Source organism: Dendrobates tinctorius, unplaced genomic scaffold (genome assembly GCF_039654945.1).
Source record: "Dendrobates tinctorius isolate UK_male_01 unplaced genomic scaffold, ASM3965494v1 ptg000016l, whole genome shotgun sequence".
Taxonomy (NCBI): Eukaryota; Metazoa; Chordata; class Amphibia; order Anura; family Dendrobatidae; genus Dendrobates; species Dendrobates tinctorius.
The window spans coordinates 75,467,501-75,485,571 of record NW_027361684.1 but is presented as its reverse complement, the minus strand read 5'-3'; the positions used below and the strand labels follow the sequence as shown (position 1 = coordinate 75,485,571).

The 18,071-nt window shown below is 41.4% G+C and overlaps 1 protein-coding gene across 3 annotated transcripts in view; it reads right to left on the bottom strand.

Moving 5' to 3' along the window:
* The window catches only part of STS (steroid sulfatase), a 345,407-nt gene that overhangs the window by 246,551 nt on the left and 80,785 nt on the right, over nt 1-18,071 (bottom strand). For all 3 annotated transcript variants that reach the window (XM_073565968.1, XM_073565969.1, XM_073565967.1), the window contains one exon: nt 7,636-8,059. In XM_073565968.1, the coding sequence (XP_073422069.1) occupies nt 7,636-8,059 (424 nt within the window). The remainder of the gene's footprint in view (nt 1-7,635; nt 8,060-18,071) is intronic.

Here is an 18,071-nt window from a genome sequence, read left to right as displayed (position 1 = left end):
TCGCAGAAAGCTGTGCTTTCCACCAACCGAAAGGGCATCATCTCAAACGAGATTAGTTTGGCAATGTGGGCGTTCAAACCCAGTGTACGCGGATGAGAGACTGAGTACTTTCTTGACCTACTCATAGTGTCTGGGAGGGTGAGCTGGACTTGAGATCTGCATATGGTGGAAGTAGCGGTGGACAGGGCGGACTGAGAGAGGGTTGATGATGGTGATGGAGTTGGTGTTCTTTCTGATGGCCTAGAATCAGTCTTTCGTTGATATAACAGTGGGATTCCCTGACTGCTGTGGCCTTGCAACGACACCTCAACATTTGCTGCTGTGCTAACCGGTGGGCTTACAGTGGGGGAAACAATGTAGCGTTGCTGACTACCTTCGTTGTGATCAGTTGCACATGTGGCACTTGAGGTTTGGTGTTGTGTCCACGCTTGCAAGTGCATGCTGGTTAAATGTCTAAGCATGCAACTGGTGTTCAAATTTTTCAGATTTTTCCCTCGGCTAAAGGTCTTTGCGCACTTCTTACAGATAACCTTGGCCTGATCATGAGGATTTTGGTCAAAAAAGTGCCACACTGCACTCTTCCTACTTTAGCAGACATTTTGCGGCCTAGCACGCTGTGATCTTTTGACCCTCTGGACAAGCTGACCAGCAACTCTTTTGATGTTTGGAACCTGTCTTTGGAGTGCTCCGGGCCTGCCAGATAACAGCTGTTGCGATGTCGATGTCTGCTGTGGATGCTCCTCATCTGAGCTATTGGAAGCAGCACCCTCTTCCCCCAATGGATGCCAATCTGGGTCAACAACTGGGTCATCCATCACCTCCTCTTCTATGTCATGTGCACCTTCCTCTGTCACCGTGTATGGTGGTATAGTGTGCGGGAAGGGGCACCTGAGTCTCATCAGGGTCAGAATCTGGCTCTGTACACTGCGAGGACAATGTAGTGCTCTGAGTGAATGTACCAGCAGAATCATCCATCAGCGGCTGTGCATCAGTGCACTCCATGTCAGATTCATCTTGGCCTGGGTAATTCACCATTTCACTTGATAATCCAGGCATGGTATGTGAAAACAGCTCCATGGAGTCATCGGTAGTATGGCCTGCGTCATCCTTCAATCTTGGTTGGGGTGAAGGACACAAGGAAAGGTGTGGTTCATGAACATGAGCCTACAATGACGACTCAGTGCTTTTACTTTTTACAACTGAAGAGGAGGTGATAGAGCTGGAGGCTGAGTCAGCAATGTAAGACAAAACTTTTTCCTGATGCTCTGGCTTTAAAAGCGGTTTGCCAACTCCTAGAAAACTAAGCGTTCGAGGCCTTATGTAGCCAGACGATGACGCAGGCTCAACACCTCCTGCATTCGGTCCTATTTTGCTCTTGCCACTACCATCAGATCCACCACCAACACCATAATTACCAGCTGCCAACCCCCGCCCAATTCCACGGCCTCTTCCACCAGCCTTCCTCATTTTTGGTAGAAATGTAGACAAAATCCAACAAACTATATAGTAATGTAAAACAAGGTACAAGGTGTCTATAGGACAGGGGAGATTTTGAATTTCTGCAGACACTTGTGGACACTGGACACTTTTGGATTGTGTGAGGCCCAATGAATATCTGAGCGCTATGTGACAGGCTCGATGGCACAGCTGTGACCAAAGTGACTAGAGGATAAGGGAGATTTTGAATCTCTGCACACACTTTTGGACACTGGACACTTTTGGATTGTGTGAGGCCCAATGAATATCTGAGCGCTATGTGACAGGCTCGATGGCACAGCTGTGACCAAAGTGACTAGAGGATAAGGGAGATTTTGAATCTCTGCACACACTTTTGGACACTGGACACTTTTGGATTGTGTGAGGCCCAATGAATATCTGAGCGCTATGTGACAGGCTCGATGGCACAGCTGTGACCAAAGTGACTAGAGGATAAGGGAGATTTTGAATCTCTGCACACACTTTTGGACACTGGACACTTTTGGATTGTGTGAGGCCCAATGAATATCTGAGCGCTATGTGACAGGCTCGATGGCACAGCTGTGACCAAAGTGACTAGAGGATAAGGGAGATTTTGAATCTCTGCACACACTTTTGGACACTGGACACTTTTGGATTGTGTGAGGCCCAATGAATATCTGAGCGCTATGTGACAGGCTCGATGGCACAGCTGTGACCAAAGTGACTAGAGGATAAGGGAGATTTTGAATCTCTGCACACACTTTTGGACACTGGACACTTTTGGATTGTGTGAGGCCCAATGAATATCTGAGCGCTATGTGACAGGCTCGATGGCACAGCTGTGACCAAAGTGACTAGAGGATAAGGGAGATTTTGAATCTCTGCACACACTTTTGGACACTGGATACTTTTGGATTGTGTGAGGCCCACTGATATCTGAGCGCTATGTGACAGGCTCGATGGCACAGCTGTGACAAAAGTGACTAGAGGATAAGGGAGATTGGATTGCTTTTAAAAAAACAGTTTGCAGAGCAGTGGGTAAACAGCAATGCCAGCCTGTCAGGAAGCCTTAAAAGGCAGCCCAACAACCAACACCACTGATACACCACAATATAGCCTCCCCTTGCACTGCACACACAGTGACTGGTGTGTTGTGCAGGCCAAATTGCTAGCAGCAGAAGCAGTTTTTTTTCTTCTCAGCAGGACAAAAAAAAAAAATTGGGATTGCTTTTAAAAAAGCAGTTTGCGGAGCAGTGGGTAAACAGCAATGCAGGAATGTCAGGAAGCCTTAGAAGGCAGCCCAACAACCAACACCACTGATACACCACTATATAGCCTCCCCTTGCACTGCACACACAGTGACTGGTGTGTTGTGCAGGCCAAATCGCTAGCAGCAGAAGCAGTTTTTTTGTCTTCTTCCCTGCCTAACGCTCTCCCTACAGAATCAGCAGCAACCTCTCCCTATACTGAGATCGGCAGAAGTAAGATGGCGGTCGGCGTGCACACCCTTTTATACCCCCTGTGACGCCCACCAAAGCAAGCCAATCACTTGCATGCCCTTCTGAAAGATGGTGGTGACCCCTGCCTATGTCATCACGTTGCCCACAGTGTCCGTGGATCCTGATTGGCTGAAAAAGAGCGCAAAACAAACTTTTGAAACGCGACTTTGGCGCGTAAGTCGCCGACCTCGTGGCCGACCTCATCCTAGGGTCGGGTTTCGTTTCATGAAACCCGACTTTGCCAAAAGTCGGCGACTTTTGAAATTTTTCGACCCGTTTCGCTCAACTCTATTCCTAACAAAAAAAAAAATTTGGTTCCAAAATTGTGCTGATGTAAAGTAAACATGAGAGAAATGTTACTTATTAAGTTTTTTGTGTGCTATATCTCTGTGATTTAAGGGCATAAAAATTCAAAGTTAGAAAATTGCGAAATTTTCAAAATTTTTGCCAAATTTCCATTTTTTTTTCCTCAAATAAACGCAAGCTATTTGAATGAAATTTTACCACTAACATGAAGTACAATATGTCACGAGAAAACGATGTCAGAATCACCAGGATCCATGGAAGTGTTTCAGAGTTATTACCTCATAAAGGGACAGTGGTCAGAATTGTAAAAATTGGCCCGGTCATGAACGTGCAAACCACCCTTGGGAGTAAAGAGGTTAAACAGCCTTGACTCTTCTTCAGCTGTAGAAATACATACAAATTAAAAAGACCTGACATGACATTTAGACACTGACTGTTATTACAGCACTGTATCTCTGTATCTTTTACTCTGAAATGCTGAAGTGTTTAAGAGAGAACATATTTTGAATAGTCGGTTGAGGACTATACATCTCAGATGACTTGTGTGAGGCATGGCCCCGACAGCTTCTCTTTGCCCCACTCCCCTTGGCCTATACTCATTCATATTTGGGACTGGATAGTTTTAAACTCACATCAGTCCATACTAATATATTTAATAAATTAGCAACATAAGTTGTAAAAGAAACCATATACATTTACCACACCAGGTTAATTTCAAAAATCATACAATAACCCAACTCGGATTTCTGGTCCTGGAGAAGAACCCAGTTCCCAGAAGGGGCAGGATCACATCAAGCATCTCAAAAAGAGAGAAGCATACTGTATCTAAAGACTCCAGACTCTGGATCCCAAGAGTTTAAATAAGAAATACAACACAGCTAGTTTTCTTTTAATTTCTTGGTATTGTTATCATCATTTGTCTTTAGCATATCCTAATATCATGTAAGTGTTCACATTGTGATAATTGTGGACATACTCTTATGTCTTAAAGTGTTTTATTCTAACTGCTTTTCCAAACTCAATGTGATTCTTACAGCTTTATATCTTTTCCACATAACTGTTAAGGCTACTCTCACACTTGCATTCCTTGGAGCTGCGTCGGGCTGGTCACAGCTGCCGCTAAGCTCCGCCCACGGCCGCACCCCCCGGTCAGCTCCTCCTATGGGTGCATGACGCTGCATGTGACCTGCGTACCCTATCTTTAGCATTGGGTGTGCAGGCTGTGCGCAGGTAAGCGTTTGCCGGTGCATGTGTCCTTTTTACGGTGCGCCGACCTGTGCCAAACGCACAGTGTTGCATTTTGGTGCGCTCGGCACACCATCAAAAGAATGCATGCGCCGGCAAATGCATACCTGCACACGGCCTGCGTACCCAGTGCTAAAGATAGAGTATGCAGGTCGCATGCAGCGCCATGCACCCATAGGCGGAGCTGACCGGAGGAGGCATGGCCGTGGGCAGAGCTTAGCACCGGCCATGCGCAGCCCAATGGAGCTCCAAGGAACGCAAGTGTGAAAGTAGCCTAAGTCGACTTAGAATACCAGATTTGCACTTTTCCCAAATGGTATATGTTCACTCCCATCACTGTTGTGAGTTCATTTTCCCCTTCACCGTCGATGTCTAATGAACTCCCTCTTCTGGTGAAGGAAGGTAGTGAGACTGATTACCAAACACCTGATCTTGTAGATGATGACTGGGTAACAGGAAATTCTGACTAGATATAAGGCAGCAGACGCCCTTCTGAGTCGCTGGTGATTTCTCCGCTGGATTCTTGGAGACCAGTCTGATTCCTGCTTCCCAAAGATAAGTTTTTGCTCTGCTATTGAACTTATTAGTTTTGCTTTGTTTACCTTGTTTTTTGGAGTTCAGCCATCCCCGGTCAGGGGTGTGCCGAGTTCCATTTTTGTCTCTGATCAGTTTGTCTCTTTGCTCTGTCTTCAGAATTTACCTGAGTGCTGATATAGTCTTTTTGAAGTCCTAGCGACTTCAGGGCCTTTTTTCCTATCAGACGGTTGGGACATTTTTTGGTAGGGTTTTTTACGGATTGCAGACAGCAGCTTTTCTATCCTGTCCTTTTTAGTTAGCTTGGGCCCCATCGTTTGCTCAACCTATCTTTCTATCTGTGTTAGTGTTTTCATCTTGCTTCACCGTCATTATATGTTGGGGGCTGCCTATTGCTTTGGGGTCTGCTCTGGGGCAGTTTAATTTCCCCTTTCTTTCTTTAGGCCTATTTAGTTCTCCGGCTGTGATCGAGGGGTCTAGGGCATCGTAGGAACCCCCCACGGCTACTGTTAGTTATTGTGGATAGGATCAGGGGTCTGCAATCCGATAGCTATCAACCTCTCCGGTTTTCTGGACTTAGCTTGTATTTTTGTTTTTTCCTCCTTCGGTGACTCATTCATAACACATCACCCTTTTCTCCCCTCTTATTCTCTCTACTCCCTTCTGCCTTCCATCTTCTTGACCTCCACCACCTTCTATCTCCCCCTTTATGTTTCCCATTTCATCTTCCCTGGTTCCCATCCCTCTTTTCTTTCCACTGCCCTATCAATATTAATGTTTGTTGTCATGCACATTGGCCTAATTTCTCTCTCTTCTGTGCTCAACTTGATCCTAACATGTGATTATTTCTATTAATTCACATATCCTCTTATACTGGGTATCATTAGATATTCACCACGGCACATTGACTAGCCCCCTAAGATGGATGACACTGCAGGGAAGTGTGGCTCCTCACACACACCGAGAGCACTAGAATCGAACGTCACCCGAACTCCGCCTCTGGTGATGCTATATGTCTCGACTGATAACCAACGTCAAGGACACATACTCCCTCTAATGCAAATCCAGCTTAGTGCCAGAAACTATGCCGCTGCACATATTATAAGATGGTCAGTGACACACCTCGCATAACACCACACCACCAGTGATGGCAGTTGCATGTCTCACAGCGCTTCACTTACATCTTTAACTTTTATCACTTTAGCAATTCAGCAAAAGTACATAAACGCTTATGGATGTTCACAGCTCTCTCCTAGTTACCATGTTTATAATTTTTATGTATTCTGTGTATTTAATTAGTGGTATTAGGATCCCCTAGTGGACTTTTTGCACACAGACGATACAGTCCTGCTCATTGTTATTGGCACCCATGTAGCTAAGTACACAATGTGGAATATCTACTGAAAAAAATGAATCAAGTGAAACAGTTTTTTGGCATAGAGCACTCGTGTTAAATACAATAGAGCAAATGATAAATGATAATTTAAAACAAAGACAATGGGAGGGAGAAATAAGAGAATTATCAAGAAATTTTAGAGTGAAATGTCCTACCCAGTGTAAGAAAACTGGTTTGAGTTGAAGATCACGTGTCCTTCACCAAGACAATGACACACAGCATACATGGTTGAAAAAGAAAAAAATGGATTGTTTTAAAATGTCCAGAAATGAGTCATGCCCTCAATCCCATTGAAAATCTTTGGGGTGAGCTGAAATCTGCCATTGAAAAATAGAATTCTGCAAACATCCAAGAGCTTGATCAAAGTGCAAAGGAAGAGTGGGAGAAAATACCAGCTGAGAAGTGCAAGATGCTTATAGATGGCTACAGGAAACGTTTGGAGACTGTCACCAATGTCAAAGAGTGTGCAACCAAGTATTAATTAGGGGTGCCTTCATTGCTGCACATGCTTTTATACTGTTTCTTCATTGAAATTGTAACATTTAAGTTGAAAAACAGTGTTCTTTTGTTAATAGTTTGGACCACTGATTAAAAAATGCTGAGGATTCCTAATTACATTTCCATTTGTTTCCATTTATTTCTGAAAATATTGTACAGACTATGAAAAAAATGAAGAGGTGCCAATAATGGTGAGCTGCACTGTAGGGGACTTTTATAGGCTAGAATTGTATTTGCTATTAGACTAGACTATGTTTCCAAATATTCCCATTATTACTGTGCTGCCACCTACCTATTGTCTGTAATATCCAGATTGCCTCTATCATCTGTATCTTTATATCTGCTTATGATGATTTTTATGAATTATTTATGCATGACTTAATCACCTTCCTTTTCCTTACTAGAAATAGCCATATTTTTCTGCCAATATATATTGCTGTTTACTATCTTAACCTTTACTGTTCTTTATATTTTACACCCTGTCACTTGTTCTATATTTTACACAGCACTATTCTGATGAAGGTCCAGATACAGGATAGAATCGTCAATATTGCATTACCCAAACATTGGATAGCACAAATAAACTTATTTCTCACTTCAACTGCATTTTTATTATTAATATAAATGTGTTTATATATTTTTTTCCAAAAAACTGCTTATAATTTCTATTAAATTCACAAAAATATTTTCCAAACGTACCTTTGTATAAAATGGACAGCCTCACTTGTCATTCTTTGGGTCAGATTCTCATATATTAATGGTTGTTGAATAACCTGGTAATTTCTCATCAAAATACAATTCAAATACTGAAATTTCCAAAAAAAGAAAAGCATTGGTCCAACAAAAATGATGATGCATAAAATAGTGTATCCAAATACTTTCTTGGGTATATTGAGAAGCCGGATATAGTTCAGGAAAACAAGTGTAAGGATTGTTAAAAAGGCGATTAGAAATGACTGCTTTAGATACTGAACTGCTCCAGCTACAAATACACTGCCACTTCCTGGGATGCAGTCTCGTAAATGTGTCAATGTTGTTCCATAGAAATAATCAAACCCATGATTAAGAGGATGGTGGTAAAAGTCATCTCTCTCTTCTTTATTCAATCCAAGATGCCATTTTCCTGGTTGAAGGAAGAAATAACTTGTTAATTGAAAATGGTATCAGAAACTGCTCATTTATTTTGCATATTTTCTGCCATTGGAAATATTATCTCTTCTCATTTAGTCTTTAGCCAATTATATGTCACATTTCATTAAATTGTTATCGGAAACTACCATTGTTAAAAGGGAAATTTACAACATTGCAACTGACAGCAATAACCTAAATTGATCTCTGGATTTACAGCTCACCAAAATTAACAGCACATGATATTAGGTAGGTGAAATCAAATTAAGTTTAGGTTTAAATAGTTAGTCAGGAATTATTGAGCACCACACTACTCTGTGGAACACACAATATAAGGGAATATTTTTTGTATCACAGGATAGAGAGCAGTGCGATGATCAGTAGCTTCAGAATTGACCTATGTGAGGTGAGCAGCTATATAGAGCCAGTTTATCAACTGTCCACAGTTAGTTTTTGGGCAGGTTGCAAAGTTACAGACAGACTGATAGAGACTTTCTGATTTATACCAGAGACTGTATCTGGAAGCAGTGGAGCATACAGCCCAAATGTCACACAGAATGCATGAAGTGCCAATGCTAAAGGAGATAGCACAAAAAGTAAGGTAATTGAAAGAAAAGCTGTCATGATGATTTCACTCCCCAAACTATTTTTTATGTGCAATCAGTTCATCCATTCCTGAGAAATCAACATTTGAAATTTATATGAAAATGAGGCTGTAGATTTGAAGCCTTTGTCACTCCAACTCTATAACCCGCCCAACACTACTTCCTCCTGCTTAACCGATAGCCTCAATACTGAGTGACTTCAGGAAAAGGAATCATGAGTCAAGCAGGAGAAGGCATTCAGAGCTGGACTCACAGAGGCATCAGATCTTCAACCTCAATGACAAGATGAGATCTCAATCTGCACATGCACCAACAACTGGCGGCATTTTTCTGGGGCCCACCGTGAGGTCAATGTGAGCAAGAGGGACTCCGCTCCTGCTTCACACCACTTGGACACCCCCTCCTCATAGCCTGGGGCCTGCAGCATTACCACACACCTGCTGTCAAACTACATAAATGTGACCCTGCTCCTTCCTCCTGTGACCCTGTTGCACTGCTGTCGACCCCTTGGTAACCTACATTTAGACTGTAAGACACACCTGTGACCCCTGCAATGCCTGATACTGATGACAGGATAAAACATTTTTTTTCCTATTTTTCTCCTTTAAACTTGAGGTGTGTCTTATGGTCTTGTACATCTTGCAGTTCAAAAAATATGGTACATTGTTATTGCGTATGAAATGTTTAAATGCTGCCACAGCCTGCCATTATGAGCTCATGAATAATAATAATAGCAGCAAATTATACAAAGGTCAAGCAGAAAGTGGTCTTTCTCATTGAATCATGGACATTTATAGCCAATCTAAAGTCATGGACATAGAGATGAGCAAATCAATTCAATGCGAAATTAATTTGTGTTGAATTCACAAATCCCAGCTAATTCAACAAATTGTGATTGGATTCAATTGATTGACGAAAAAAAGTCTGTTTATATTTAACATTTTGCACAGCAATGATTACATGGATCTGGGAAAAGTTGACTTAAGCCCCCTTTACATTTAGCGATGCACCAGTGATACCGACCACGATATGACCCTGTCAGGATCGCTGGTGAATCGCTAAATGGTCGCTAGTGAGCTGCCAAACAGGCAGATCTCACAGCGATGCAGCAATGCAGCAGCGGTCATTACTTACCTTTCAGACGCGGCGATGATGACGTCCTTCCGCCCGCGTCCACGCGTCGCTCGTCGGCGCCAGCAGGAAGCAGCCGATGAGAAAAGGACATGGATGATCTCGCGTGATCAGCGATAGCCAGCGGGGGAGCCGATCGGAGGTAAGTATCACACATAGCGATATCGCTAGCAATATCACTGCTGCGTCACAAAATCGGTGATGCTTTAGCGATATTGCTAGCAACATCGCTATGTGTAAAGCCCCCTTTACTGTTGAACTTCCTGAAATTTGAATTTTCCCACATACTCAATCACTTTGCAATTTAATTTGCATGGATTTGCCAAAAAAAGTAATGCCGGCAAGATTTCACGCTGCTGATGAGTCACAGAGCGGGTTAGTGACATCAGACAAGTTGTTCCCCATAATGTCTTGCAGCTAATACATCATCACAGACTTTCACAGCCTTTATAAAAGATATGGGATGGCCAAGGGACACCATTTTATGTTTTCACAGTGTATGGATAGAGGTCAGAGCACACACCAAAATAGTTTTGTTTTGTACTACTGCACTAGTGTTGTTGAAACACAATAAAAAATGGGAGTAGTAATGGTTCTGTGCATGATAAACCAAAGATTCTAGTGAGATAGCTAAGTGCTGACTGTAAAGTAAGCAATAGTATACTGCAGTAAAAACACAGCACATAAATAGCAACTTTTTTTACAAACTGCAATGGCAAATAAGGAGGGCAGGTTAAAAACCTGGGTCCTAATTATGATAGTAAAGAAGAGGCCTAAAACCTGGGATGGTGTCATGGGCAGGAAAGCCATACTTAGATGTGTGGTGAGCATTTTGAACCCCCAAATGCTTCATAGAAGTTTATAACGCCTGGGAGTGAAAATAAAAAAATAAAATTTTTTCCACAAACATGATCTTTTAGTCCCCAATTTTTTATTTTCTGAAGGGTAACGAGAAATTGGATGCCAAAAGTTGTTGTCCAATTTTTCCTAAGTACGTTGATACCCCATATGTGGGAGAAAACTGCTGTATGGGCACACGTCGAGTCGCGGAAGGGAAGTAGTGACGTTTTGGAAGGCAGACTTTGATGGAATGTTCTGAGGGTGTCATGTTGCGTTTGGAGAGCCCCTGATGTGCCTAAACAGTGGAAACCCCCCACAAGTGACCCCATTTTGGAGACTAGACCCCCAAAGGAACTTATATAGATGTGTGGTAAGCACTTTGAAACCCCAAGTTCTTCACAGAAGTTTATAATGCCCGGGCGTGAAAATAAAAAAAATCATATTTTTTCCACAAATATGATTTTTAGTCCCCAATGTTTTATTTTCACAAGGGTAACAGGAGAAATTGGATCCCAAAAGTTGTTGTGCAATTTGTTCTGAGTAGGCTGATACCCTATATGTGGTCGTAAACCACTGTTTGGGCGCATGGCAGAGCCTGGAAGGGAAGGAGCACCGTTTGACTTTTTCAACGCAGAATTGGCTGGAATTGAGATCAGACACCATGTCGCGTATGGAGAGCCCATGATGTGCCTGAACAGTGGAAACCCCCCAATTCTAACTCCAACCCTAACCCTAACACATCCCTAACCCTAATCTCAACCCTAGCCCTAAGCCTAACCCTAACCTGATGAAAAAAATGGAAATAAATACTTTTTTTAATTTCATTATTTTTCCCCAACTAAAGAGGTGATAAAGGGGGGTTTGATTTACTATTCATAGCGGATTTTTATGTTTGGCTGCTGTCACACGCTAAAAGAAGCTTTTTATTGCAAAAAATAGTTTTTGCATCACCACATTTTGAGAGCTAAAATTTTTCCATATTTTGGCCCAAGAGTCATTTGAGGTCTTATTTTTTGCGGGACGAGTTGACGTTTTTATTGGTACCATTTTCGGGCACATGACATTTTTTGATAGCTTTTTATTCTGATTTTTGTGACGCAGAATGAACAAAACCCAGCAATTCATTAATTTCTTTGGGGGGGCGTTTACATCATTCTGCGTGCGGTAAAATTGATAAAGTGGCTTTATTCTTCAGGTCAGTGTGATTACAGCGATACCTCATTTATATAATTTTTTTATGTTTTGGCGCTTTTATACAATAAAAATAATTATATATAAAAAATAATTATTTTTGCATCGCTTTATTCTGTGAGCTATAACTTTTTTTTTCACTGATGATGCATATAGAAGCTCGTTTTTGCGGGACAAGATGACGTTTTCAGCGGTACCATGTTTATTTATATCCGTCTTTTTGATTGCCTGTTATTCAGCTTTTTGTTCGGTGGTATGATGATAAAGCATTGTTTTTTCTTTTGAAGGGGTTCACTAAAGGGGTTAACTAGTGGGATGGTTGTATAGGGCGGGTCGTTACGGATGTGGCAATACTTAATATGTGTACTTTTATTGTACACATATTGAGGGCAGCTGTTCGAGATGATGTACTATCCCATCCACGGTCATACGGGCCTGGGTCACCTGGACGGGATAGTACGTCAGATGTCAGGAAGGGGTTAAATGCTGCTGCCAGAGATTGAGAGCTGCATTTTACACGTTAACCTCTGCTCCACTGAAGGCCACTAGAGACAAATATGACAGCCATCAACTACGAGAAAAGACATGGTCTGTATTCCTGAGCCACCAGCAGATAGAAATTTGACACATGGTTTACTTTTGGCATACCCATTTAACTATTCCAGTCTGGGAACCGTGCACACCACAACTAAACTGTGGACTGTTGATCTATGTTAATGCTCCATGCCTACCTCCTAGCATCTGTTGTTAAACATTCCTTTTTGAGCAGGAATCATTAATTTGCCTTAACCTAACATTTGAGTACACATTAATAAAGTAAACTGAGAAATATAATAGTGCAGATCTATTTTGGAACACCAGTTTAATTAGGGAAATTGTAGACACATAGACCCCACACCAATAGTATGGATGGGCTGGTTTTGTATTTGCCTTTTATCACTTGCACCCTGCATTTCATTTGTGTTTGATTCCATAGTTTTTCAGGGTTTGATAGGTGTGACTGGTAACAAATTTGTGTAAATGACTTAAAATTTACTCTTATGTTTAAAATGAATGTTAAGCCAAAACAGGGCACTGGCAAAGGCCATTGTGCTAGGAGAGAAAAACTACACATACCTGTTATGAATGGGTCACCGAGGAGGAAAAACAAAAACAAGCTAAGTCACAGAAAACCAGAGAGGTTGGTAACTATGCAGATTGCAGACCCCTGATCCTAACCACACAACTAGCAGCAGCCGTGGAGCACTCCTACAATGAATCTAGATGCCTCGTCACAGCCGGAGGACTAAATAAGCCTAAAGCAAGAAAAGGGGAACACTAACTGCCCTAGAGCAGACCCCAAAGGAACAGACAGCCCCCACACATGTATTGACGGTGAAACAAGGTGAAAACACAAACACAGGGAGGAAAATAGGCTGAGCAAACGATGGGGCCCAAACTAACTAGAAAGGACAGGAAAGGAAAGACACTGTCTGCAATCTGCCCAAAAAACCCTACTAAAATAATGTCCAACACTTCTGATAACAAAATTAACCCTGAAGTCACTAGACTTCTCCCACTATATCAGCACTCTGAAATAATCCAAGACAGAGCAAAACAGAGGCCAATCTAATAAGGGACAAAAAGCAAATTGGCAAATACAGATAAATAAGAGTGGAAATTCAGCACAGCCCCAGCCGGGTCTGGCTGACCACGCAAAAAACTGAATAGACCAACAAAATCAAGTGTGTACATTAGCAGAAACACTTAGCTTGAGATGACAGGAACAGAGCTGAAAACCAAGACCTGAAAAGCCAGAAGGAATCACCAGCACCAGAATAGGGCGCCGGCTGTCTTAAATCCAGTCTAAGATTCTAGAGATCCATTCGTTATCCTCATCATCAGGTGGCAGATCTCTACTAATTAAATCAACCTCACTACCTCCTGTTACCACCAGAGGAAGCCCGGAAGGAGAACTCACAACTGGTAGACCAGAAAATGAGTTCACAACACATACCACTTCAAAAAATGTCATCATTGCTAGTAAAAGCACTATCGATTCTTGTGGCAGGAATTATCCTGCAGGTAGTAGTATGAATCAGAGAAAGATACAATGAAATTGGAGGTAAGCACAGGAGTACCCCTTTATTACCCTTTATTGCATTAATATGCTTTAATAGATCAAAAGGATGGGGGATGACCTAATGTGTCAATCTATATTTTAAACAAGACAGAATAAAATATTATAAAATACATATAGATGTTAAACCTAACATGTTTTACAAGCACAGTAGTACAGACAACATTTGAATACAACCCACAACAACATCCAGAAATAATACTTTATCCAGTTAAATAATATCATACATATTCAGAAGCAGCTCTCAAATCATGATGAATAGTATCATACATATGCAAGAGTGAATTCTTAAATGCTAAATATAAAATTGTTATTTTTGTCAGCGTTCTACTTTGCAAATAACATCAAAATGACTAAGAAACAGTTTGTATGCAATCAGGTAAGAAAGAAAATTACAAATTATTGACAAGAGTGTGAATCTGATGTAAATATTGAACCTGTGCTTTTTAACAAACATATATTAAAAAGAATAAAACAGTTACCTGAAGCGGTAGATGAATGCAATAACGCTTTGCTCCCACGTTTTTAAAGCATTAACATTCATAATGAATTTGTTGAATTTTGACTAGAGCTACACCAACTGATATGACGCCAATTCAATTAGTGTTGAGCTTTTAGGAATTTTTTGACCCAGCAAATTTTAACCATTTGCCTCGCACAAATCACTTAAAATGACAGCAACCAACCATTTCATACACATTGCAGAAGGTTGCATCTAGGATTCAAGGCACACATGACTGAGAATATAATATATTACATGACATAGCGCTGACAATCAGGAGGGACTATTATAGATTGTATAAAAGCAGAAGCAGGGAATGTAGCAGTCATTTTGTGGTGAAAATGTTTAGTGAAAGGAGGTCACAGCTCACCGCTCAGCAATACAGGTAGGGATAGAAAGCAAAGAGGCTTTAATAAACTTTACAGATCAGTAAATCATCCATTTACAAATAGCCATATACTGCATATTGAGGTCATTTTGATATTGCCAAGTCTTTATTTCTGTTAAAGAAAGGGGTTGGATATTGTCCTAGAAAAAAAAAATAATAGTAATAAAAAATGGGGAGTTTATATTTCATCTCTAATCCTGATGGATAACATGATTTAAAACTGGGTCCATCAGGTTTCTATTGAGAGAGCTTTAATTTTTCAGCAAGTAGGAAGCAGAAAAGTCAATGAATGTCCAAATAAAAATAATTCATTTAGCCCATGGCTATCATGGCAAAACATAAACACAAACAGTGATCATGTTATCTCTTTAAGTACTTATAAGATATAGTCCTCATGAATTACAGCATCTAAGGTAGGGGGCACAATCCATGGCCTGTGACGACCCACCTGTCACTCGCAATGCCCTTAATTGTGGGCCACACAGTGCTGTCCAGAATCAGCTTATTTCAATTGTGTGCAAGCAACTGACTGTGTCACTGCATGAAGAACGTTAGGGGCCGGCAGCTTCTCTACTGGTCAGTAACCAATGAGCACTTTCACACACTGCAGAGGAGAGTGCTCATTGGCTATTACAAGGTCCCATCAGTGGACTGTGAGACAGAGGCTTACAGTAACCAATGAGCGCCCTCCCTGATAGTAATACACAGAGCTCATTGGTTACTGAGGGCCGCCTATCACACTTCCCTGTGCTGTTATATTGGAGCCTCTGCAGTTGTGGAACTTGTTAATAGTTTAGTTTTTGCCCACTGTAGGATAGCTTATCTGATGCTGAAGAGGAGGGATGTTCCTACTTTTGAGCAAATCTATTCATCATGTGGAGCACAATACAAAAAAATATTTTGTTTCTTCTCTTTTTCCAAGATTCATATCTTTTTTTATTTTTCTACCCACATAGTCATTCATATGAGGGCTTGTTTTTGTGGGATGAGTTGTTCTTTTGAATGACATTATTCATTTTATCATGTGATGCACCGGAAAGCGGCAAAAATATTCCAAATGCGTTGAAATTGCAAAAAAAAAAGCAATTTCACAATTTTTTTTATATACCATGATCACTATACAGTATAGTAAAATTGACCTGCCAATATGATTCCCCAGGTCAAGTATGGTTAAGCAGATACCAAACAGGTATAGATTTTTTTATTTAAGTGGTGAAAACAAATTTGGAAATTTATGAAGAAAAAACAAAACACATTTTGCTTGTGTCGCCATTTTCTGAGACTCGTAAACCTTTCAATTTTCAGAATATAGTTCTGTGTGATGGCTTAGTTTTTGCACCCTGAGATTATGTTTTTGCTTATACCATTTGGGAGTAGAAATGATGTTTTACTGATCAAATTAATTTACTTTACATTTTGATAGATCGTACTTTTACAAATGCAGAAAGCCCAAATATGTGTTGTTTTTTAATTAGGGTAAAATGAAGGTGATTTGAACTTCTGTGTTATTTTTTCATATATTTAAAAACTTTTTACTTTTTACTATATTTAATAGTTCCTTTTGGGGACTTGATGCTGTGGTTGTCCCATCACATCAGCATTGCTATGTATAACCAAAATCATAATCTCCTTTGAACTCCAGCTACAGACTGGCTTTCAGGGGAGAATCATCAACAGACATCGGACTGTCTTAGCCATCCCTCAGCGCCCCATTATTACGTCACAAGAATGACGCACCCTTCTGCCAGCCATGTTAAATGCCTCTTTCAGAGATTGATGGTGGCATTTAGCAAGGCTGCATCCAAGCCAGGGACATGACCTATGACGTAAATGTACTGTTAGGAGTCGGATTTCTGCGTTTGCTCCGCAGGGATCCAGATCCTCACATTCTGCAGTCTCCTGCTCTTTTTCTACTGCAGAAGAGATTGCAGAGGAGATGGCCTTGCAGCAAATCTCTCCTGAGGCTAAGTCCTTCTGTCCTCCTACTGAGCATGCTCATGGGACGATCTCCCATTGGAGATCGGGAGTCATGTGCTCAGGTCCCGGTCCAGATCTCATTGATCCATCTCAGAGATCTGGTGGCTTGCAGAAGGTCCCGGCTGCTATAAAAGGCACGCATGGCTGTTCCGCCATGCGGTAGTGTAGACTTACTTGCTGCTGTGTGTATGAGGACGGATGCATGATTCTGGTGACTGACTTATTTGAAACCCCTTCCCTCTGATATTACGTATGTGGTCAGGGACTGAGTTAGAATCAGCGCCAGCGCTCCTCTGCTGCAAGATCCACAGCTGCTAGTGTCCGACATTACGCTAGCGTCATAGCATTGTCATTAGCGGCAGTGTCCACGCTGCGCTGCAGTAGCAGCTCTCCTTAGCGTCCGCAGCTGTGACGCCGCACACACGGTTGGTCTAGACGGACGTAGTGCCGCCGTCTTGGGCTACTCCTGTGACCGTATAACGTGTGTGTCTTTACACTGAGCACTGTAACCTCAACAGGCTCAGTCTTTTGTATTTGTGTTTGTTTTTGCATCTCTGTGACTTAACTGAGATTGCTCTGTGCACCTGGGTGAAGTTTAACCCGTGCGCATTACTGCCATATTGTTCCTACCAACACTTAGCAGCAGTTATATCACCTATGCACGGTGGACCCCGAGCGGTGAACGCACTTTATTATTATTTTTATTTAGTGCGTTCCGCCGTTCCTAACATTATATGTAGTGAAGGGGTTACGTAAGGTTAAAAAGGTTCTATCCTACACAATCACGGACCCCCAGAATGGATGATTTCCAGTATTTGGTTGAGTCTGAACTTCATATGTTGAGAGAACAAAAACAATCTAGTTTTAATCTCTCTAAAGCTGAACAAGACTCATTGAAAAAACTACAGGTTAATCCTAATATCATTATTAAAAATTCTGACAAAGGGGGTTCTGTGGTTGTGTTGGATAGGGGTTTATATGAACGAGAGATTTACTTGATGCTGGAAGATACTAACATCTATATGCATTTGAATCAAGATCCTACAGAACGAATTAGGGGCTTTTTAAAGTCCTTATTATCAGAAGGTGTTTTTTTGGGGATTATTAATCAAAAGCAGTGTGATTTTTTTCAGTCTAATTATATACAAACACCATTGTTTCATGCATTTTCCTATACACATAAGTCCATTTTTCCACCCCCACTACGTCCAATAGTGTCGGGTATTAACTCATTGACTGAGCATCTTGGCGAGT